The 24,187-nt window shown below is 46.7% G+C and overlaps 1 protein-coding gene across 1 annotated transcript in view; it reads left to right on the top strand.

Moving 5' to 3' along the window:
• The first annotated feature begins 4,674 nt into the window (after positions 1-4,674).
• The window catches only part of mmp21 (matrix metallopeptidase 21), a 30,923-nt gene continuing 11,410 nt past the window's right edge, over positions 4,675-24,187 (top strand). The window contains exons 1-4 of the mRNA XM_085996130.1: positions 4,675-4,821; positions 5,986-6,682; positions 6,964-7,103; positions 22,044-22,185. Of these exons, the coding sequence (XP_085852256.1) occupies positions 4,675-4,821; positions 5,986-6,682; positions 6,964-7,103; positions 22,044-22,185 (1,126 nt within the window). The remainder of the gene's footprint in view (positions 4,822-5,985; positions 6,683-6,963; positions 7,104-22,043; positions 22,186-24,187) is intronic.

The following is a 24,187-nucleotide window of genomic DNA, read 5'->3' as shown; positions in this document are numbered from 1 at the left end:
AAAGCCTGTAAAAATGGAGACACGCAGCCTCCTTAAAAGATTTTACTGACTGACCCGCTTCCTGAGAGTGGATTGGTCACCTGCCTCCTGACCCGCCTCTGTTAAAACCAGAAGTGCGGGGGGTGGAAGGGGAGTTCGGGACAGGAAACTCGGAAGTATGGTTCAAGGCAGATTGGGGCCGTGTTTGAAATTTTTCATATTTTAACTTCTCACCTGACCCAAACCCACCCATTCTTGGGAGTTAAGATTACCCTCGGTGTGTTAAAATCCTGCCTTCTTGTTTACTAGGTTTGAGAAATAGCCATTGGTTGCCAAGTGCTACAAAGACAGTAATACAGAACACCCTGGTACAATTCAGGTTCTCACCAGATACTTTAGCTCATGCTCAGGGCAAAAGATGACTCCTGTAAGCAAGCCCCTGCTCCCTATGAACCAAAGTGTGACTTTATGCACTAAGCTCGGATAATGTAAAGTATCCAGGGTGCCCTTCGTGCTTCTTTGTTCTTTTAACTTTTTTTTCATTCATGGGATGTGGGCATCACTGGCAAGGTCAGCATTTATTGCCCATCCCTAATTGCCCTTCAGAAGGTGGTGGTGAGCCACCTTCTTGAACGCTGAAGCCCGTGTGGTGAAGGTACTCCTACAGTGCTGTTAGGGAGGGAGTTCCAGGATTTTTATCCAGTGACGATGAAGGAACGGCGATATACTTCCAAGTCAGGATGGTGTGTACCTTGGAGGGGAACTTGCAGGTCATGGTGTTCCCTGCGCCTGCTGCCCTTGTCCTTCTAGGTGGTAGGGTCGTGGGTTTGGGAGGTGCTGCTGTAGAAGACTTGGCGAGTTGCTGCAGTGCATCTTGTAGATGTACACACTACAGCCATGGTACGCCAGTGGTGGAGGGAGTGAATGTTTAGGGTGGTGGATGGGATGCCAATCAAGCGGGCTGCTTTGTCCTGGATGGTGTCGAGCTTCTTGAGTGTTGTTTGAGCTGCACTCATCCAGGTAAGTGGAGAGTATTTTATCACACTCCTGACTTGTGCTTTGTAGATGGTGGAAAGGCTTTGGGGAGTCAGGAGGTGAGACACTCACCACAGAATACCCAGCCTCTGACCTGCTCTTGTTGCCACAGTATTTATGTGGCTGGTCTAGTTAAGTTTCTGGTCAATGGTGACCCCCAGGATGTTGATGGTGGGGGACTCGATGATGGTAATGTCAAGGAGTGGTGGTTAGACTCTTGCTTGTTGGAGATAGTCATTGCCTGGCACTTGTGTGGCGCAAATGTTACTTGCCACTTATCAGCCCAAGCCTGAATGTCGTCCAGGTCTTGCTGCATGCGGGCATGGACTGCTTCATTATCTGAGGAGTTGCGAATGGCACTGAACACTGTGCAGTCATTAGCGAACATCCCCCTTTCTGACCTTATGATGGAGGGAAGGTCATTGATGAAGCAGCTGAAGATGGTTGGGCCTTGGACACTGCCCTGAGGAACTCCTGCAGTGATGTCCTGGGGTTGTGACGATTGACCTCCACCCACCACAACCATCTTCCTTTGTGCTAGGTAACTGATGGACAAATAATACTGACAAAATGAATATCTCAGACTGTAAACTATGAATCAGGTTTATTAAAATTAAATGAAAGCAAGAGAATATTTCACTTGATTACAGAACTCTTGATTTCCCACCAATATGTTATAGTCACAGATTGTTTCAATAGTCCAACTGGTTCAACTATTGGCAAAGCAGAAATCAACCTAAGAATCTAGACTACTAGCCTAAGTTCTTCTTGGCCTTTTAAAGTCCAAACTATATCAAAAGATGACAGATATCACTCAGGATTAATAAAAATGGATACATTGCAACACAATTACTGCAGTATCAGACCTATCAATCAAATTAGCTTTCACAAATATAAAAGAGGCTGCTCAAGTAGGAGCCATAGGCCATTCACCAACCTGCAGGACAAAGCAGAGCTGAATGTCTGGTAAGTAGGACTGCAATCCTTCACCCCCAGTTGGAGCAATGACAGTTAATAGCAAGCCTTTCTCACAATATCCAAACTCACAAACATGTCTGATGAAATGTCCACATCTGAAATGTCAACTTATTTGTTTTCTCCATAGATCCTGCCTGACCTGCTGAGTGTTTCCAACATTTTCTGTTTTTGTTTCAGATTTCCTGTATCTTCAGCTTTTTGTTCTCAGAAACATGTTTGCTCAGGTGTCTGATGAGTAATTCTTTATAAACAAGTCAGAGGAACAGAGGTGAAAACAAGTCAGAGGAACAGAGGTGAAAACAACTTTTGAAGCAGCTACTACATCGGAAGAAGAGTAATCAAATTAAAGTGGCCACAGTGCTGACACAGCTACAAGACCAAAATAATATATAAAAACCTAGGAGATGATTAATGCTGTGTATTGGGTGCTGGCCACACCTGTATGGCCATAACCTGACTTTGACCCATAATACAAGGTCAGCTTGTTTAAATTATTAGATGGCACTCTCAACATGCAGCTCATGATTTGCTGAGAGATCTTGCAGGTTGTGGGGGGTGTTATGGGCAGCAGCAGTTAGTAAGGGGCTGCTTGTTGTCCTTTACACTGTGCCTAGTTTTTTTATCGCAGTGGGAAGAAGGGCACAATTCACAGATCAGGTGTTGGACGGCGTGCAGCAGGAAGTCTTGCAACAAAGGTCAGCCCTATGTGCTGGAAAGGGCCACCCAACAATTGAGTATTTCGATTTTAAAACCCTAGAATCACCTGAAACAAACAGGCTCCACATGCATTACGAGGCTTGCCCCAATTTAATTAACATTAATCGTCTTAATGAGTTTTAAACACAGTGAATGTGCAGGCTGAAAGCATTTCCTGGTCTTATTGCTATGCATAGTAAGAAAGACTTTTCGTGTCCTCAGGACCTCCCAAAGCGCTTTTGAAGTGTAGTCACTGTTGTAATGTAGGAAACGTGGCAGCCAATTTGCGCACAGCAAGCTCCCACAAGCAGCAATGTGATAATGACCAGATAATCTGTTCAGTGATGTTGCTTGAGGGATAAGCATTGGCCAGGACACCGGGAGAACTCCCCTGCTCTTCGAAATAGTGCCATGGGATCTTTTACATCCACCTGAGAGAGCAGACGTGGTCTTGGTTTAATGTCTCATCTGAAAGACATCACGCATGCAGCAGGCCTTCTAAGTAACGCTTAGAGCACCTCCAATTGTGTTATCAACCCTATAGAGGCACTCATGATTTGAAAGAAGACTTGCATTTATACAGAGCTTTTCACAACCTCAGGGCGTCCCAAAGGCTTTACAGCCAATGAAATACTTTTTGAAGAGTAGTCACTGTCACAATCTGTCACATACCCCTTATATTACAGTTTTATATCACCTACTACAATCAAGCCCGTTTAAATTAATAACATTTTAATGAGAATAATGATTTAAAACTTTTAAGAGAATAAAATCTTCATGCTCAAATTACTTTTCTATTTTAAGTGTCCATACTTAGGTATAGCCAGGATGTACCTCGCTGAGATAATCAAATGTTACATTTCTTTTTTTCTATTCTCTTTTCTACGATCTAGAATTTTGAATTAAAACCTCTCATGTCTCCTTGGTACTACGCAGAGCTAAGTAAACTAAGACAAGAGTATATATAAACAAGGCGAAAATATATTTATAAACTCAGGGATATACCTGTTTATACACTGTATGAATGGAACCGCGTTTATGTGTTCAACCATAAATGTATTTTGATGCTTTGGCAACATAAGATGTACCTTATCATGCCAATAAAGCGATTTGTATTGTATTATTATTGTATATTTAAAAGACACTGCTCTCTGAGGTTGCATTCTTGGAAGTGATTTACAAAAGGTGAGAAGTGAGATTGGATTGATCCACACTGTCCCCGTCAGCTGAGCAAATTAACCTTTAAATTGCACAGTCAACACTGAAAATTTACAGTTTGCTTTCATCAACACCCTGAAATATTCTACAGCTTTGTTCAGCTGTCAATGAATATTTACTGAAAAATTCACAAACTGCTGTCCTTCCGGTGTGCGATTCTCAAAAACGTTTTCTCTCTGTTTTACCGAGAGGCGAAATGAAAATTATACTTGATTACTTAAAATTATATTTACCAATTATTGCCAGCAAGGACAAGAACGGGGCAATTTGAAATTGTTTTTGTCCTTAAAAAAAAGGCAGGTTAAAATGTAAAACAAAAGCCTGAAAATTAATTAAACTCGCAAAGGCGAAATTTAATCGATTTAAAGCCAGTTTCTCACATTAGATTCAGAACCTCCAGATGATTCAAGGCGCAAACAGCTATCAAATTTACATAACTTGTTGTTTACCAACTGCAGAAGTATAAACAAGGGATCATCCTGGTGACAGATCTCAGCAGGTCACCCTTGCAAATGCAGAAAGAAAAGGACACATTTACGAAATGATATTCCTGCAAATATAGCATTGGTCTGTTAATAAATAAACCCAAGAACTCAGAGAGGATCGATGTCCTCCGCCGGTGGGGTTAAAAAGAAAGTTTGCGAAACTTGAAGAGATTATTTGAAGTTTGGTTGAAGGTGGGTTGGGACAAAGAAGCTGGGGGCTTGGGGTACATAAATAAATCCAAGCTCTTCGCAGCTCGGCCAGAAGTCTTCAGCAATCAGCAGCATGCGGCTGGCCTTCCCCTTGAGCCTGTTGGTTACCGTCATCACCTGGGCGGATTGCGAGAAACTCTTCCACAATCGCGACCACTCGGACGTGGCGATACCCTCGCAACGTTGGGCACATCCCGTCCTTGACCAGGTGGCAGCGGAGGTAGGAAAGCGCGCCTCGCAGTTAGTTGTGGGTTACTTCAGCTGAATTATGAATGCACTGAAATGTATCTGAGTAGGCGGCGCTTGCCTCTTTGTTTCTTACTTGGAGAATACTCCTCTTACTGTGGGATCTGAGCAGTTCCCATCCCAGTCGAACTGGCTGCAGTTTCGGGCTCAGGTGTGTTGATGTGATGCACTTCTTCGCCTGCCAACGATGAAGAACCTGTCATTTAACTGCAGTTTGAGTCGATCGGAAATGGTGTGAGATGCAGCTATAGAACACGCACCAGTGTGTTTCTGTTCAATTCAATTCTCCTTATCCGCCCAAGAACGTTAAATCACTGTATATCTGGAAGCCCTGAATAATCAGACTTGAAAATCAGTGAAGTTTGCTGTTATTTTTTTTAATATAAATGTTAAATTGCCACACAATCGAGTTTTTCCAACCCTCAAATAGGAAAGTGAGAGCAAAATCAATGCATTATTCATCGCTGGAAAATAGTGCAACTCAAAACCTGTGCGTTAACTAGGTTTTTCCACTGGCAACAGAAGTGGCATTAACTTCCGGTACCTCAAAGGTCCCGTGTTTGATGCCCGCTCTATGTTGAGTTAGATAGAATCCACCAGGCGAATGACCATTCGACGTGTCTGTTCTCTCCACAGACGTGGAGTGCTTGCCAGCGTTTTCTGTTTTAATGACCATTCTTCATGCCTGCCCAGCGAGTGTCCATATTTGACCATATTTGAAGAAAATGAGAAGCAGTGAGGATTCCTGCTGAAAGGTTATGTACCTGGACATTAGGTTAGAACAGGGTCAGGCTCACCTGCCACAGTCCTAAGAGTTGAGTAGTTCACCAACATCCATTGGCTGGACATGAAAAATAGTCACTTGGGTCAAATAATAAGGACTGACACTCCTGCCTTGTGGATGAGTAAGGAAAAAGAAAGTGGATTCAAAATTTAATATAATTCTGTAAGTTGAAATAGTTAGGTTTTGGTCTTTAAAAAAGAGACAATCTTGGGTCCAAATTTGGGTCATATTATTCTTTTAAGTCTTCCTCTATGTATTTTTTATTTATCAGAACTAGTTAATTTGCAAGTTTATTGTTAAACTTTGGCACTTCACATTTCTTGAATCTTGGAAATTATTTTGTTCTTTTTAAAGCAATACCTGTCTAAATATGGATGGACACAACAAATAAACTGGGAGAAGGTCAAGGACCAGAATGCAGCGAATCTTGCAGATGAGCATCCAGCTCCGAAAGATTTGCTAGATCTTATCAAAGAAGGGTCCTCTGCTTTCAAACAAAGAGAACCACCTCAGGCTGAGCCCACTAAAAGCATTGCCTATATAGAAGCTTTAAAACAGTTCCAGAAGGTTAATGGCATACCTGCGACAGGAGAACTAGACAAAGCCACTAAGGGAGCTATGAATAAACCGCGATGTGGGGTCCCCGATAAAGTCCTGTCCAATGATACTTTGATGGATAATGAGGCATCCATTGCCAACCAAACCACTGATTTCAACAAAACTACAGCTGATAAGAACGGTGATGCCAATGTGACTGTAAATTCCAATGGTCGCAAAAAGCGTTTTTTGCAGTTACTGTCTGCTCTCAGACAACAGAGGGTGTCTGTCGGCCCTGACATGTTTAATAAGGCACCGAGAATGGCCTTTTCCAAACGAAAGCTTATGTGGCGCCTGATGGGAGAAGGTTATAGCAACCAGCTCTCCATTGAAGACCAGAAACATGTGCTGAGAATGGCTTTTAGGATGTGGAGTGAAGTCATTCCTTTAGCGTTTGAAGAGAATATCCACTCTCCTGCGTCAATGATTGACATCAAACTTGGCTTTGGCACAGGTAATGTTGATGGCTGTACAAATGCATGTCACATTTTATTAATACAGACTATTCAGAACTTAATTTACTCAAGAGCATGAAATATAGTCGTTTTTAATGTGCCAATAAAATGAAGATTTGCATAAACAAAAGATACAGGTTTGATATTTTGCCATAGAAAAATATAACGATTTTATATACATCAAGTGCTGTACAAATTATTATGTGTACTAGCCTAAGGAAAGATCAGCTAACATGCTGTGCTAAATATAATTGAAGATCCATTTTCATTTTTGCTCTAGGTCGACATATGGGCTGCACTCGGACATTTGATGGCAATGGACAGGAGTTTGCTCATGCATGGCAATTAGGTGACATTCATTTTGATGATGATGACCATTTTACCACCCCCCACAATGGTAATGGAATAAGCCTGCTGAAAGTAAGAGTCTTTACTTGCACTCTTTGAACCTCACTTATTTCTTCCTTTTGCTTTCCATTCTTTTTTGTTGAAATTTGCAACAAGGTGATTCCAAATTTTTCAAGTTGTAACATTTTGTAGAATATCGAGTTATAACTGCTGTATTATCTTTGAATTTTACCCACTTTTCTCTCCCCCTGAAGGCACTGATTTGTGCAGGGGCACTGTAGCCTTGGTAGAGTCGGTCCTCCCAAATTATGTTTAAGTGGCATTGCCACATGTTAGTTATTTGACATTGGGGCCTGCCTTTAGAGTGGTGCAAACAGACAGCACGAAAAATTGTGCTATGTACTAACACCACTCTCTAGTCAGGGGGAAACAGAATTCCGTATACTTTAAATGGTTTGTACAAATAGCCCCAAAATTGCAGGGACCAGATTGAGGAAAATAGCAAAAGTGTCAAAGGAGGTATTAAATTCCATGCAAGTCAATTAGTGTCACTAATAAGGTTGGTGAGCTGCAGGCACAAATTGCCACATAGGATTATGAGGTGGTTGCATTAACAGAGACATGGCTCAAACAAGCCCAGGAATGGGTTCTTAATATTCCTGGTTACCAAGTATTCAGGAATGATAGAGAAGGAAAAAGAGGAGGGTGAGTGGCAGTATTGATTAAGGATGATGTTACAGTTCTAAATAGAAAGGATAAAACGAGATGGTTCTAGGATGGAATCTATTTGCCTTGAGTTAAAGAACAGAGGGGGAGCTGTTACATTGCTGGGAGTTTTTTTTATAGAGCTCCAAACATGAGAAGGCGATATGTGAGCAAATTTTAAAGGCGTGTAACAAAAATAGAATAGTAACATTAGGAGACTTTAATTACCCTAATATAGACTTGGAAAAACAGTGCTACGGTTGGGTAAGGAGAGGAATTTCTGATATGTACAGAAATACTTTCAAGATCAATATGTCTCCAGTCCAACAAGGAAGAAAGCAGTGTTGGATCTGGATCTGATTCTGGAAAATGAAGTAGGGCAAACGGAGTATGTTACAGTAGATGATCATCTAGCTATCAGTGACTAGAACATAAATTGGTTTAGAGTAATTATGGAAAGAGGCAAGAAAATATTGAAGGTAAAAATGCTCAACTGGGGAAGAGCTAATTTCAGTGATTTAAGAAGGGACCTAGCACAGGTAGATGGAAAAGGCGATTGCAGGGTAAAGCAGTAATGGAGCAATGGAGGGCATTCAGGGAAGAGACTGTTCAGGTATAAACTAGGCATATTCCATTGAAGGGAAAAGGTAGAGCATCCAAAGCTAATGCACCCTGGATGACAATGGAAATAAAAGTAAAAATAAAACAGAACAAGGAGGCTTATGACAAATGTTAGGAGCAAGATTCAGTTAATAACCAGGAAGATTATGGAAAGTACAGGAAGGAATTGAAAAAGTTAATATGGGAGGCAAAGAGAGGTTACAAGAAAAGATTAGCAGGCAATATTAAATTGAACCCTAAAACATTTTATAAACATATAAAGTGTAAGCGGTTCGCTAGGGAAAAAGTTGGGCCTATTAAGGACCCAAAGGGAAATCTTCACGTCGAGGCAGAGGACCTGGCTAAAGTATTAAATGAGTACTTTGCATCTGTCTTCACAAAGGAAGCGGATGATGTGAAGGTTACACTGAAAAGGAAAGGGAAGTTATGGACAGGATAATAATAGATAGAGCTTTTCTTGATATATATTAATGACTTGGACTTGGGGGTACAGGGCACAATTTCAAAATTTGCAGATGACACAAAACTTGGAAGTATAGTGAACAGTTGTAAGGGGTCGTTTTAACGAGCTTATGGTGTGCTAGATCGGTTTTGATTTCACACTGCTCGTGAGCGGTTCCGAAGCGCTCCCCTCTCACCGGTTCTAGACACTGGGCTTATTGCCAGACAACCTTGATGTGTGGCCCAACTTGTGACTCGGAAGACAAATGGATCAGGTGAGACAAGGTGAGTTTTAAATCAGAAATATCTTTATTTTCAAGGAGAATAAACACAGAGAATGCAAGAATCAATTTAGACAAAAATCATTAGCACGTCTCCCAATGGGAACTAAAATTTAACACACAAGGAATAACTTTGACTATCTTAAATCATACAACAATTCTTAATCAGCAGTATACTGAAACAAGGGTGGGAAAAGCACACGGACACATCGAGGGATAAATCACACTCCTGAATTACAAAACCCTTAATGTTACAAACCCTCCCGTTGCTAAAATATACCTCAACTATGTCAGCTAGGTAGAGTTGGGCCTTTATGCTCGCCAGAGTTTTAAAACCATCCTTGATCTTGGTACTCCTGTGACGTCCGGGATCTCTGATCTTCCTTATGGGACCGGCTCCTGAACCCGCTCTCCTGCACAATCTTGAAAGTCCTCCGAACTCCTCGAACCGTCTCCTCTCCACTCGGCCTTCGAACTCCTGATGGTCTTGGATCTGGACTGAACTTCTGAATCTGCTCTCCTGCACAATCTTGAAAGTCCTCCGAACTCCTCGAACCGTCTCCTCTCCACTCGGCCTTCGAACTCCTGATGGTCTTGGATCTGGACTGAATTTCTGAATCTGCTCTCCTGCACAATCTTGTGGGTCCTCCTCGCTCTGTCCTTGACCTCGTGTCTGTGTGAATCTGTGATGGATCTGTCTGAATCTCACTGAATGAATGTCTTGCTGTCGATTTTCCCTCAACAGTTATACTGTTTCCTTGCCCTTATCTCGGCGCCAAATCAGGGGTTTTCTTTTGTCAAGGTAATGGGCAGGCTGCTTTGACAAAAGCAAGTACTTTATTTTAATGTCTTGTAATGAAACTGATGGGATCTGTCCTGTGTCCCTCTGAGTTTGGTACAGATAATGTTTTTTTTTCTGTGCTCAGCGATTTCAGAGATGGGTTTGCGTTTTGTTAGCAATTAGCGCACCTCCAGGTGCAAATACTTTTGTTTACGAGTTCGTTACTGCTGTAACCATATCATCATATCAATAGCAGTAAGTTCTGGAATCTTCTAATCGGTGATGACTCAGGCTGCTGTAAGATACTGCTGGTGTGTCTGTGGTAAACCACTGTTATACCTGTCTGTAGAGGTATGTGTATTCCACTAGGTACAGGTCTGGACATGCCTCGGCTGACTCCTCCCACTATTCCAGGTATATAAGTGACTACCTCCCAGTCCCTTAGTATTCTGGACGGGTCGACCACTCGAGACAAGACCTTCATTCTTTAGTTAATAAAAGCCTGATTGTTACTCGCTCAGCCTCAGTCTTTTGAGTAATTGATGGCGCATCAATTTTATTAACTAAATTTTTATAATGGAGAAGATCCTCACACCAGCATGCCTGGACCTGGACAGTCGGGAAGCGGACGCTTCCACCAAGTTTGCTCACTGGCTCATGTGCTTCGAGACATTCCTGACTGCCTCCACTGCGGTCACAACGGATGCGGACAAACTGTCTGTCCTGATCTCCAAGGTGAACCACCGAGTGTACTCAGTCATCCAGGACGCGACCTCGTACACAGACGCCCTCCAGCTCCTCAGGACCCAGTACGCACGCCCTGTGAACGAAGTGTACGCCAGGCACCTCCTGGGGAGTCGCAAGCAACAACCTGGGGAATCGACTGAGGAATACCTCCAAGCACTGTCTGTGCTTGGCCGGGCCTGTGGGTGTAAGGCGGTAACGCCCGCTAAGTACACGGAGGAACTGATCCGGGATGCCTTCGTAGCGGGCCACAGGTCCAACTACACCCGACAGCGTCTGCTGGAGCAGAGCGACCTCAACCTCAACAAAGCCTCCGAAATCGCACTAACGCTGGACGCAGCCTACCGGGGCATGGATGCCTACTCCTCTGCACCGTGGACGCCGCGGGGAACGACAACCTGGGACACGGTAGGACAGCCCCATAGCACCGTGCCACCCCAGCCACAGCCCAACAACGGCCCAACTACCGCAGCAGTGTCCCAAAGCCAGACAGCAGTATCCCAAGACCAGAAATGCTACTTCTGTGGCCAGGCCAAACACCGCAGAGCGCGCTGCCCGGCGAAGAATGCGACCTGCTCGGGCTGCAGGAAAAAGGGACACTACGCCAGCGTCTGCAAGGCCAAAGCCACCCCGAACGCCAGCAGCGCCGCGTGTGGGCCGGGCGAGCCGCCATCTTGGGCCCCCAACAGCGCCGTGTGTGGGCCATGTGGGCCGCCATCTTGGGCCTCCCCAGCCATGTGCGAACCACCGCAGCAACAGCCATCTTGGACGACTCCAGCCACATGGGAATCATGGACGCCGCCATCTTGGACACCAGCCGGGACGCAGCAGACCGCCAACCCCCCCCCAATCTGATACCCGCAGCGACACACCGACCCCTACGCTGGCCTCTGTTACGCTGGACCAAACGAGACCGCACCAACTAGCTCAGTCCAAAATGGACGTTAAGGTAAACGGCTATGCAATAAACTGCCTTTTTGACTCCGGGAGCACAGAGAGCTTCATCCACCCCGACACGGTGCGGCGTTGCTCTCTCCCAGTCCTGCCTGCGCACCAGCGGATTTCTATGGCCTCCGAGTCCCAGTCAGCGGACATTGGCGGCTACTGCATGGTGACACTAGTAGTAGACGGGACTGTATTCAATCATTTTAAACTCCTGGTCCTGCCCGACCTCTGCGCTGCCGTCCTACTGGGGTTGGATTTCCAGTGCCACCTCAAAAGCATTACGATGGTGTACGGTGGCCCCCTCCCCCCACTCACAGTCCGCAGCCAGCAGCCTCCAAATTGCCCGCCACGCACCAGATGCAACCTCTCCACACTCAGAGTCCCACCCCCCCCACTGTTTGCTAACCTCACCCCCGACTGTAAGCCCATCGCCACAAAGAGCAGGCGATACAGTGCCGGGGACAGGGTTTTCATCAAAACCGAAGTGGAGCGACTCCTGAAGGAGGGGATTATTGAGGGCAGCTCCAGCCCCTGGCGAGCCCAGGTTGTGGTCGTTAAGACCGGCGAGAAACAACGCCTGGTCATCGACTACAGCCAAACAATAAACCGCTACACCCTGCTGGGCGCCTACCCACTCCCCCGCATAGCTGACATGGTCAACCAGATCGCGCAGTACCGCGTCTTTTCGACCATTGACCTGAAATCAGCGTACCACCAGCTCCCCATCCGCCCTGAAGACCGCCAGTATACTGCTTTTGAGGCAAACGGCCGCCTCTATCACTTCCTTAGGGTTCCCTTTGCTGTCACCAACGGGGTCTCCGTCTTCCAAAGGGAGATGGACCGGATGGTCGATCAAAACGCGCTGCAGGCCACTTTCCCTTACCTAGACAATGTGACCATCTGCGGCCAGGACTTGCAGGACCATGACGCAAACCTTGAGAAATTCCTCCGCACCGCCCAACTCCTGAACCTGACATATAACAAGGAGGAGTGCATATTCCGCACAGACCGCCTCGCCATCCTTGGCTGTGTTGTGGAACACGGGGTCATCGGTCCCGACCCGGACCGGATGCGTCCCCTTATGGAACTTCCACTGCCCCACTGCCTAAAAGCCCTGAAGAGGTGCCTAGGGTTTTTTTCCTACTACGCTCAGTGGGTCCCCTACTATGCAGACAAAGCCCGTCCGCTGATCAAATCCACATCTTTTCCCCTGATGGCAGAGGCCCGCTCGGCCTTCCACCGCATCAAGGAGGACATTGCCAAAGCCACCATGCACGCAGTGGACGAATCCATCCCCTTCCAGGTGGAAAGTGATGCGTCCGACTTCGCTCTGGCCGCCACCCTTAAATCAGGCGGGGAGACCTGTGGCATTCTTCTCACGAACCCTCCAGGGCCCGGAGACCAGACACTCCGCGGTCGAGAAGGAGGCCCAGGCTATTGTGGAGGCTGTGCGTCATTGGAGGCACTACCTGGCCGGAAAACGATTTACCCTGCTCACTGACCAGCGTTCAGTTGCTTTTATGTTCAACAACAAGCAGAGGGGCAAAATCAAAAATGACAAGATCTTGAGGTGGAGAATCGAACTTTCCACCTACAACTACGAGATCTTGTACCGGCCTGGGAAGCTCAATGAACCCCCAGATGCCCTATCGCGTGGCACCTGTGCCAGTGCGCAGATCGATAGGCTGAGGGCCCTCCACAATGACCTCTGCCACCCGGGGGTCACCAGGTTCTTCCACTTCATCAAGGCCCGCAACCTGCCTTACTCCATCGAGGAGGTCAGGACCATGACCAAGAACTGCCAAGTCTGCGCTGAGTGCAAACCGCACTTTTATAGACCAGACAGAGCCCACCTGATAAAAGCCACTCGCCCTTTCGAACGCCTGAGCGTCGATTTTAAAGGGCCTCGCCCCTCCTCCGACCGCAATGTGTACTTCCTCAACATCATTGACGAGTACTCCCGTTTCCCGTTCGCTATCCCCTGCTCGGACATGACCAGTGCCACGGTCATTAAATCTCTGAACAGCCTCTTCACCCTGTTTGGTTTCCCCAGCTATATCCATAGCGACCGGGGCTCATCGTTTATGAGTGATGAACTCCGCCAGTACCTGCTCGCTAGGGGTATAGCCACAAGCAGGACCACCAGTTACAACCCCTGGGGGAACGGACAGGTGGAAAGAGAGAATGCAACAGTTTGGAAGGCCACCCTACTAGCCTTAAAGTCTAGGGGCCTTCCGACCTCCCGCTGGCAGGAGGTGCTCCCCGATGCGCTCCACTCGATTCGGTCACTGCTCTGCACTGCCACCAATGCCACCCCTCACGAGAAAATGTTTGTCTTCCCAAGGAAGTCCACATCGGGGACATCGTTACCGCCATGGCTGACGTCCCCAGGGCCGGTACTACTGAGGAGACACGTGAGGGCCAATAAAATGGACCCCCTGGTCGAGAGGGTCGACGTCCTCCACGCCAACCCCCAGTACGCTTACATTGCATACCCGGACGGGCGGGAGGACACAGTCTCCATACGAGACCTCGCACCCTCGGGAACCGCTGTAGGGCGGGAGGACACAGTCTCCATACGGGACCTCGCACCCTCGGGGACCGCTGTAACCCACTACCCATTACCACACCCCCCACGACCCGATATCCAACCCCAGCAGCCGGCTCGCCTTGGACCGTCACCCACGAGGACTACACTCCAGGGCCCCAGCCTACACGGGACGCGACGCCGGAAGCTCCACCACCCCTGCCGTCGCCACGTCGATCACAGCGGCAGACAAGACCTCCGGAGAGACTCCAATACACGAACTTTTAAATACACTTCACCCCGCCGGACTCATTTTTAAACAAGGGGTGAATGTGGTAAACCACTGTTATACCTGTCTGTAGAGGTATGTGTATTCCACTAGGTACAGGTCTGGACATGCCTCGGCTGACTCCTCCCACTATTCCAGGTATATAAGTGACTACCTCCCAGTCCCTTAGTATTCTGGACGGGTCGACCACTCGAGACAAGACCTTCATTCTTTAGTTAATAAAAGCCTGATTGTTACTCGCTCAACCTCAGTCTTTTGAGTAATTGATGGCGCATCAGTGCCCTTTTGAACGGAGCCATGAGAACTGCCAACTCCATCTTGTGTTCTCACAATGTGGCCATTTCAGGGGTTTTACCAATCTAGACTGTATTTTCTGGATTTTGCGAATCCTACAGTCCCCCCTGTGATACAATGAACATCTTAAATCGTCTTTGTATCATGTGTCTTTGGGTGAGCACAAATTCGTTCCCTCCCCAACTGACCTTCCCCGTAGTTTACCTTACTATGGAGTGTACCTCGCCCACGCACTTTCCTCATTCCGACAATGAAGTTGAGTAAACATCTCCTATCAGAGAAAATATTCAAACAATGTACAGACTCGCGTAGAGTCGTAACATAATCTTATTTCAATAATACAAAACCATCCAATGTACAAAACAATCCAATGGAATAAAAACACGGTAATTACATGGGCGACTCCCCGTTTATACTGACATTACAATAAACTAAACCTTATTCTCCAAAACTATATATATCTATGTACATCTGCCGCCCGTCTCCGGACGGCCAGCTTATAATCTGCGGGGACTGTCGCAGGCCTCCCCCTGCGGCGTTCCCACATCAGCCCGTGGCTGCTGGCTGTGGACTGCTTAAACTTCCCGCAGCTTTCTTACGGGGGTTTCCTTTTGTGAAAACCGGCGACCAGACCTTCTTCGGTTGCGGTTTTCTATCTGACCGTCTGACGGTCACCACATATGAGGTTTCCTCATGGGTCGGACCCTTGGCTGGAGTTTTGGCCCTGGCTGCAGTTCGTGGCTTCCCCACGACTGCCGGCTGTGGGCTTCCTCCCGCAGGCTCCGCCTCCCTAGGCTCTGGGTCAGCGGCAGGCACCTCTTTGCTACCTGGGACTCCAGGTTGAGAGTCCCCACCCCCAGACGCCACCTCTCTAATGCTACACCGAGGGGCAAGACCTAAAACCTCCGGCTCCTCCCCTTTGCCGCAGTCGGGGGCGGGACCTTCGTCCTCCGACTCGGCTTCATTATGACCAGGGACAGGGCCTGGGACCTCCGGCTCCTCCCCTTCTGGGTGATCGGGGACAGGACCTGGGACCTCCGACTCCTCCCCTTCTGGGTAACCAGGGACAGGACCTAAGACCTCCAGCTCCTCCCCTCCTGGGTCCCAGAACAATGGGGGAGTCTCCCGTTTAGATGAGACCACTCCTCCCCTCACGCAGGCTGCACGTCCAGCCTGTGTGACCTGTGGCTGCAGCTCCCCTACAGCGTTTAACTCTTTACTGGCCTTTTCAGCCCCTGCTGTCTGTTTCCCTGCCTCCGGCTTAAACAGCTTGCACTGTTTAATATACCTGGCAGCTAGCCAGTAATCTAGTTTTATCTCCTCTTCCCTACCCACTCCTGCACTGGGGGCAGGTATCCCCTCACCACCCGCTGCTGGTGGCTGAAAATCTTCATGAACCATTTAAAAAACCTTTAGCTGACCCTCTAAACTGCCAGCCCTCGCTGTTAACCTAGCGTTCTCCTCCCTTAAAGCCTGCTCAACTAACTTAGCCTCCGCAACCTGGCACCGCAGGTATTCCTCCATTTTACTGGAGGTCTTTTCCTGTGCATGTCTTCCTGGGGGACACAGGTCGACAGGCTGCGCTGGCTCTAGTCATTGTGGGGGGGCAGAGGTGGGGGAGGGAACTACAGCAGCTGTACTTCCCTGGCCAGTCAGAAGAGACCGCATGGCCTCTAAAAATGACTCGATCCCAGCGGGAGCAACTCCTGTCTCTGCCTTTTGGACTGGGGCTGTGGGAACCTTTTCCCTTGTGTCCTTCCAGGGATTCTTACAGTCCCTGCGCCAATGCCCCTCTTTCCCGCAACTGTAGCACGTTTGCCTGCTTTGGTTGGGACGGCTCCCTTCCTGGCGCCACTCTTTACGGGGCTGGTCACCAGACCTGACCTCACAAACCTCCCCTTTTTGCTGGGGTGTCTCACTATCCCTCCCGTTTCTAAAGGTGACAGTGAGTTGGCGGATTACTGTCGCCTCTGTGGTCAGAGGGTTTCGGGGGTCGAACCAGGCCATTGCCTGCATTCGAACGTGGGGCAGGGAGTTGTTCATAAGGCACCTTAGCCAGTGAACTAACTGTTCCCCATTGAGGCGCGCTCGCGCCAGCATTCCCGGGCACGCATCCTGATAGACTGGCCACAGCCTGTCCGCGAACGCCTGCGGGAATTCCCCGGGGAGCCGGACTGTTTTCTCTACCCGGGAGAACGGACTCCCCTCGTTCATCCCCGTGGCCTCCAGGATCTCTTCCTTGAGCTTGCCATAATTCTCCTGACCCCTCTTACACTCATCGGGTAGCATCTGGAGGAGATCGCTACCCAGGGAGAACAGCATCATTTTGGCCTTTTCTGCCTCGTCGCAGTCATTCACACAGGCCGCCTGCTCTATCTCCCTAAAGTGCAGAGAAGGGTCCCCCTTCATGGTGAGCTTGGGGATGTAGCTCACCATGGAACGCAATTGTTGCATACCGTGTGGCACCAGGAATTGGTTCTGGATGTCCCCAGGTTCCCCGTCATCACCGGGTGGTCCGTACCTCCATTGTGTCACGGGGTACACCGGTCCCGGTCCCTGATTCTCTCTCGGGCTACCCTGGTCTACCTTGGGTTCTTCATCCTCCACCCCCTCCTGATCCCAGACCTCTGGAAAACTAGGGGCTAGGGGTGGTGGCTGTGAAAACTCTGGTTCCCTAACCCGTTTTGTTCTGTGGGCCGCCTGCGGGACTTCCCTGCTTGGGTTACCGTTGAACTCAGCCTGGCCGACCTTGGGGCTAATGAGGCATATCATCCCCTTTGCCCTGGCCAATGCCAGATTCAGGCTTTCTATTTCCTGCCTAGAGGGGCCGTGGTCTGCCTCCTCAAACTCTTGAGCGCAGGCCAACTTATGGGCTGCTTTTACTTCGCCTACCTTTTCCTCCTGTGCCTTCAGTTCCCCTGTAAGGCGGCTAATCTCCGTTTTTAATCTCCTCTCTTTCTCCCTGGATTCTCTTGCCTGATACTCTACGTGTTCTACCCTGAACCTAGCGCTCCCCTCCAGCTCAGCTATCTTGCCCTCCAACCTTTCTACCTTCCCCTGATGGTCCCGGACCATCGCTGCCCTCTCTTGGCTTATGGCCTCCAGAGCCACTAACACTTTCCCTTCCGCTGCAACCTTTTCCTGCAGCTCTTGGGACAAATGCTTAATCTTGGTTTCTTTACTGGCCACCGCGTGGTCCAGTACCAGAACCTGCTTTTTATAGCACATAAGCCACACCGCTTTCTCAATGCCCTTGCGGTGCTCTTTACTAGCCATCCACTGAGCGGCTGTCTTTAGGGGACGCTCGGCTCCTAACAGGTCATACACCCATTTTTTCACTACATTTACTTTACCACACATGTAGGAGGCTAACCTATCTTCCATAACATCTGTCTCACCCGAGTCTTTGTCTACCACACAAGGTTTCTGTAGCCAGTGTCCCATCTGGGTCGCCATTCTGTAAGGGGTCGTTTTAACGAGCTTATGGTGTGCTAGATCGGTTTTGATTTCGCACTGCTCGTGAGCGGTTCCGAAGCGCTCCCCCCTCACCGGTTCTAGACACTGGGCTTATTGCCAGACAACCTTGATGTGTGGCCCAACTTGTGACTCGGAAGACAAATGGATCAGGTGAGACAAGGTGAGTTTTAAATCAGAAATATCTTTATTTTCAAGGAGAATAAACACAGAGAATGCAAGAATCAATTTAGACAAAAATCATTAGCACGTCTCCCAATGGGAACTAAAATTTAACACACAAGGAATAACTTTGACTATCTTAAATCATACAACAATTCTTAATCAGCGGTATACTGAAACGGGGGTGGGAAAAGCGCACGGACACATCGAGGGATAAATCACACTCCTGAATTACAAAACCCTTAATGTTACAAACCCTCCCGTTGCTAAAATATACCTCAACTATGTCAGCTAGGTAGAGTTGGGCCTTTATGCTCGCCAGAGTTTTAAAACCATCCTTGATCTTGGTACTCCTGTGACGTCCGGGATCTCTGATCTTCCTTATGGGACCGGCTCCTGAACCCGCTCTCCTGCACAATCTTGAAAGTCCTCCGAACTCCTCGAACCGTCTCCTCTCCACTCGGCCTTCGAACTCCTGATGGTCTTGGATCTGGACTGAACTTCTGAATCTGCTCTCCTGCACAATCTTGAAAGTCCTCCGAACTCCTCGAACCGTCTCCTCTCCACTCGGCCTTCGAACTCCTGATGGTCTTGGATCTGGACTGAACTTCTGAATCTGCTCTCCTGCACAATCTTGTGGGTCCTCCTCGCTCTGTCCTTGACCTCGTGTCTGTGTGAATCTGTGATGGATCTGTCTGAATCTCACTGAATGAATGTCTTGCTGTCGATTTTCCCTCAGCAGTTATACTGTTTCCTTGCCCTTATCTCGGTGCCAAATCAGGGGTTTTCTTTTGTCAAGGTAATGGGCAGGCTGCTTTGACAAAAGCAAGTACTTTATTTTAATGTCTTGTAAATGAAACTGATGGGATCTGTCCTGTGTCCCTCTGAGTTTGGTACAGATAATGTTTTTTTTTCCTGTGCTCAGCGATTTCAGAGATGGGTTTGCGTTTTGCTAGCAATTAGCGCACCTCCAGGTGCAAATACTTTTGTTTACGAGTTCGTTACTGCTGTAACCATATTATCATATCAATAGCAGTAAGTTCTGGAATCTTCTAATCGGTGATGACTCAGGCTGCTGTAAGATACTGCTGGTGTGTCCTTTTGAACTGAGCCATGAGAACTGCCAACTCCATCTTGTGTTCTCACAATGTGGCCATTTCAGGGGTTTTACCAATCTAGACTGTATTTTCTGGATTTTGCGAATCCTACACAGTGAGGAGGATAGTGATAGACTTCAAGAAGACATAGATAGGCTAGTGAAATGGGCGGGCACGAGGCAGATGAAATTGAATGCAGAAAAGTGCAAAATGATGCATTTTGGTAGGAAGAATGAGGAGAGGCAATATAAACTAAAGGGTACAATCCTAAAGGGGCTGCATGAACAGAGAGACCTGGGAGTATATGTGCACAAATTGTTGAAAGTGGCAGGGCAGGTTGAGAAAGCAGTTAAAAAAGCATACGGGATGCAGGGCTTCATAAATAGAGGCATAGAGTACAAAAGCAAGGAAGCTATGATGAACCTTTATAAAACACTGGTTCGGCTTCAACTGGAGTATTGTGTCCAATTCTGGGCACCGCGCTTTAGGAGGGATGTGAAGGCCTTAGAGAGGGTGCAGAAAAGATTTACGAGAATGATTCCTGGGATGAGGGACTTCAGTTACATGAAGAAGCTGGGGTTGCTCTCCTTAGAGCACAGAAGGTTGAGAGGAGATTTGATAGAGGTATTCAATAGAGGTATTCAAAATCATGAGGGATCTAGACAGAGTAGATAGAGAGAAACTGTTCCCGTTGGCGGAAGGGTCGCAAACCAGAGGACACAAATTTAAGGTGATTGGCAAAAGAACTAAAGGAGACATGAAGAAAAACTTTTTTACGCAGCGAGTGGTTAGGATCTGGAATGCACTGCCTGAAAAGGTGGTGGAGGCAGATTCAATCATGGCTTTCAAAAGAGAATTGGTTAAGTAACTGAAGGAAAAAAATGGCAGGGCAATGGGGAAAGGGCGGGGGAGTGGGACTAGCTGAAATGCTCTTACAGAGAGCTGGCACAGACTCGATGGGCCGAATGGCCTCCTCCTGTGCTGTAACCATTCTATGATTCTATAAACTTTCATTTGGAAAGGCATGGGTTAATCAAGGAGTGCCAGCATGGATTTGTTAAAGGCAAATCGTGTGTGACTAACTTGATTGAATTCTTTGATAAAGTAACGGAGAAGGTTGATCAAGTAGTGCAGTAGATATTGTATATTTGGACTTTCGGAAGGCATTCAACAAAGTGCCACACAGGAGGCTCAGTGACAGGAAGCAAAGGGTGGTGGTGGATGGATTTTTTTCAGACTGGGAGGTGGTTTTCAGTAGTTTTCCCCAAGGGTCAGTTTTGGGTCCATTACTCTTTTCAATTTAAATAAATGACCTAGACTCTAGAGTAGGGAGCAGCATTATAAACTTTGCAACGTAGTGATGAGGATATTTGTAGACTTCAGGATGACAGACAGGATGGTGAAATGGGCAGATGGAGTTCAATGTGGAGAAGTGTGAAGTGATGCACTTTGGGAGGACTAATATGGAAAGACAGTATACTATAAATGGCACAATTTTGAAAATTGCAGATGAGCAAAGACCTTGGTGTGCAGATACAAAAGTCCCTAAAGATGGCAGGGCAAGTTGATAAGATGGTTAAAAAAGCATATGGGTTACTTGGGTTTAAAAATAGAGGCATAGAATATAAAAGCAAAGAGGTCGTGGTAGAACTTTATAAATCACTGGTTAGGCCTCAACTGGAGTATTGTGGACAATTCTGGGCATTATGCTTCAGGAAAGATGTAAAGGCCTTAGAAAGGGTACAGATGAGGTTTACCAGGGATGAGGGACTTCAGTTATGAAGAGAGGTTAGAAAAGTTAGAACTGTTCTCCTTGGAACAGAGACGATTAAGAGGTGACCTAATAGAGGTTTTCAGGATGATGAGAGGTTTTGATAGAGTAGATAAAGAAAAATTATTCCTTCAGTCAAGTGGGTCAATAATCAGAGGACATAGATTTAAAATCATTGGCAAAAGTTCCAGAGGGGAGATGAGGAGTTTTTTTTTCATTGAGTAGTCGATCTGGAATGCTCAACCTGAAAAGGTGTTGGAAGCTAATTCCATAAATAATTTTAAAAGGGAGTTAACCAGGTACTTGAGGATGAGGAACTTGCAAGGTTACAGACAAAAAGTGGGGATGTGGGACAAAGCACAATTGCTCTGTGAAAGAGCCAGCACAGGCACGACAGGCCGAATGGCCTTCTTCTGTGCTGTAAGTTTCTGTGATTCTATGACTCTATGAAGTGAGGCTGACTGTAGGGAGCATTACAGCCAAGTGAGATCTGGTTCTTATTCAACATTCAGTTGCATTTACCATCAGCGGCAGTCAATGGATGGCAACAGTGGAAACTGAATTTTCCCCTTACTCCAGGATGGTAAAGCTAATTGTAGTATCTCCACTGTCAGGTCATTCTACTGTCTGAATCAGCTAACAGAACAGATCAAGGACTTTTCTGGTTGGGTACCACACTAGGTATTGGATCTACCCACATAATCTGGATTTTGATGCACAATAAATTTATGAAAGCAGCTAAGACAATGCAGCACATTATTTTAATGTAACAATTTAGCCAGTATTGAAATACTAAAGGAAACAGGTGCTGTATGGAAAGGACCAATAGTCCTTTGGTCAGTTTACTTCATGGAGTATTTCAATCTGCCCAACTGTACAGGTGGCTGTCCATGAACTAGGTCACGTACTGGGTTTGCCTCATGTCTACAGAACAGGTTCAGTAATGCAGCCCAGCTACATTCCACAAGATTCAACGTTTGAGCTGGATTGGCTCGACAGGAAAGCAATTCAGCAACTCTATGGTAAGAACAAAACCGTCAAATTTAAAATCCAGCAAAATCTGATTAATCTGTTACAGGTAATTAAAACATTCAAGACATTTCCCTTGTACTGTGAACAAATGCAGTCTGCTACTAACAAGTAACCAAGGAGTGAATGATCAGTTACAGTATTACTGCAGGGAATATATGGCATTGGGCCTGCTTTTAAGAGTGCTGTGACCAAACAGCACAGAAGCTTCTACAGCCTAGTCTCTCCGCTATCTAGTCGGGGAAAGCAGAACTCTGTGTCTAATAAAATACTTGTACAGAGCTGCATCCTTAGTCTGATTGCCAGTGAAATGTCCCACTTTAGAGAAGAGCTGATTTGACAGTTTATTTCTATGTTTAGAAACATAAGGGCGATTCAACACACCATTAAGATTAAACATTTGGGTTGAGATGTTTATAGTTACACCATCACAACAACATGCATTTAATAAAATACTTAAATGTAGAAAAAAATGTCCTTGGGTGTTTCAAGAGGCATAGGAAAAAACAGACGGCAAGTCAGAGAAGATGATATAAGTTGGGGTGACCAAATGCTTGGTCAAAGAGGTGGGTATTAAGGAGGATCTTAAGTGAGGAGAGGGAGGTGGCGATGCAGAAAGGCTTAGGGAGGTCATTCTAGAGCGCGAGGCCTAAGCAGCTGAAGGCAAAGCTGCCAATAATGGGGCAAAGGGAGGGAAGATACGAACATACAAAAAAATGGACAGGAAAAGACCAGCTGCTCCATCAAACCTGTCCCACACAGTTATGACACCTTTAGCATCATGATTCACAACACCCCCCACACACAGCCAAGTAATCTCCTGGGAAAGACAAAAAACTGATATATTAAAAAAAAAAACAAGGCCAATTTTAGGGAGAAAAAAATCTGGGACATTCCCCTAAGGCGATCAAAACTAGCCCAGGAGACCACATTGACCATAATTTATATCTTTAATACACTGAATTCTGCCCCAGCTCTCTTTGCAACAAATCAGCAGTCACTGAACAAGCCGGCAACTTGTTCCATAATTCTACATTTTTATGGGGAGAGAAGAACCTCCCGACATCTCACCTAGATCTACTCCTGCATAACTTATATGCATGACCCCTGATTCTTCCTAACCTGTCTATTGAAATAATCTATCTAGAAGGAAACCATCTAGTGTGTAAAGCTGTTCCACCAAGCTGGGAGAGAGATGTACAGGAGCCCAGAGCTGGAGGACCATAGGGTGTGGTCTAGGACATATGGCTGGAGGAGGTTGCAGAATTAGGATGACTCACATCCGTGGAGATTTGTAAACTAGGGGAAGGATTTTGAATTCAGTGCATTAGGAGACTGGGAACCAGTGGTGATCAACAAAAACACGAGTGATCGGCAACTGAGATCTAGTGCAGGACAGGAGGTTGGCAGCAACATTTTGGAAAAGTTGGAGTTCGTAGAGAAAAGTATGGGAAACTGCTAAAGAGGACATTTGAGATAATCAAATCATGGATAAGGGTTTCAGCAGCAGAGAGGGTGAGATGGGGCAAAGGTCAGCAACTTTGCAGGAATGGGAGTATGCAGACTCAGTGAATGATAGGATATGGGATTTGAAGCTCAGCTCAGGATTGAACAGGACAATGAGGGTGTACACTATCAATTGCATCCTGCATGAGCAACTGGGGATGGGAAAGAGAGTTGTGAGCAAAGGTACAATGTTATTGGCAGGAGCTAAATAAGATGGCTTCAGTTTTTCCAATCCTCAACTGGAGGAAGTTCCGGCTCATCTACAAAAAGCTTCCATAGATATGTGAAGAGAAAAAGATTGGTGAAGTCAAGCGTAGGTCCCTTGCAGTCAGAATCAGGGGAATTTATAATGGGGAACAAAGAAATGGCAGACCAATTAAATACATACTTTGGTTCTGTCTTCACAAAGGAGGACACAAATAACCTCCCAGCGATGTCGGGGAACATAGGGTCTAATGAGAGGGAGGAATTGAATGAAATCAGTATTTG

Source organism: Somniosus microcephalus, chromosome 8 (genome assembly GCF_052327205.1).
Source record: "Somniosus microcephalus isolate GS21.2 chromosome 8, FLI_Smic_1.0, whole genome shotgun sequence".
In the NCBI taxonomy this organism is placed as follows: Eukaryota; Metazoa; Chordata; class Chondrichthyes; order Squaliformes; family Somniosidae; genus Somniosus; species Somniosus microcephalus.
Note: the sequence above shows the minus strand (reverse complement) of the source record. Positions and strands in the feature narration are given on the sequence as shown.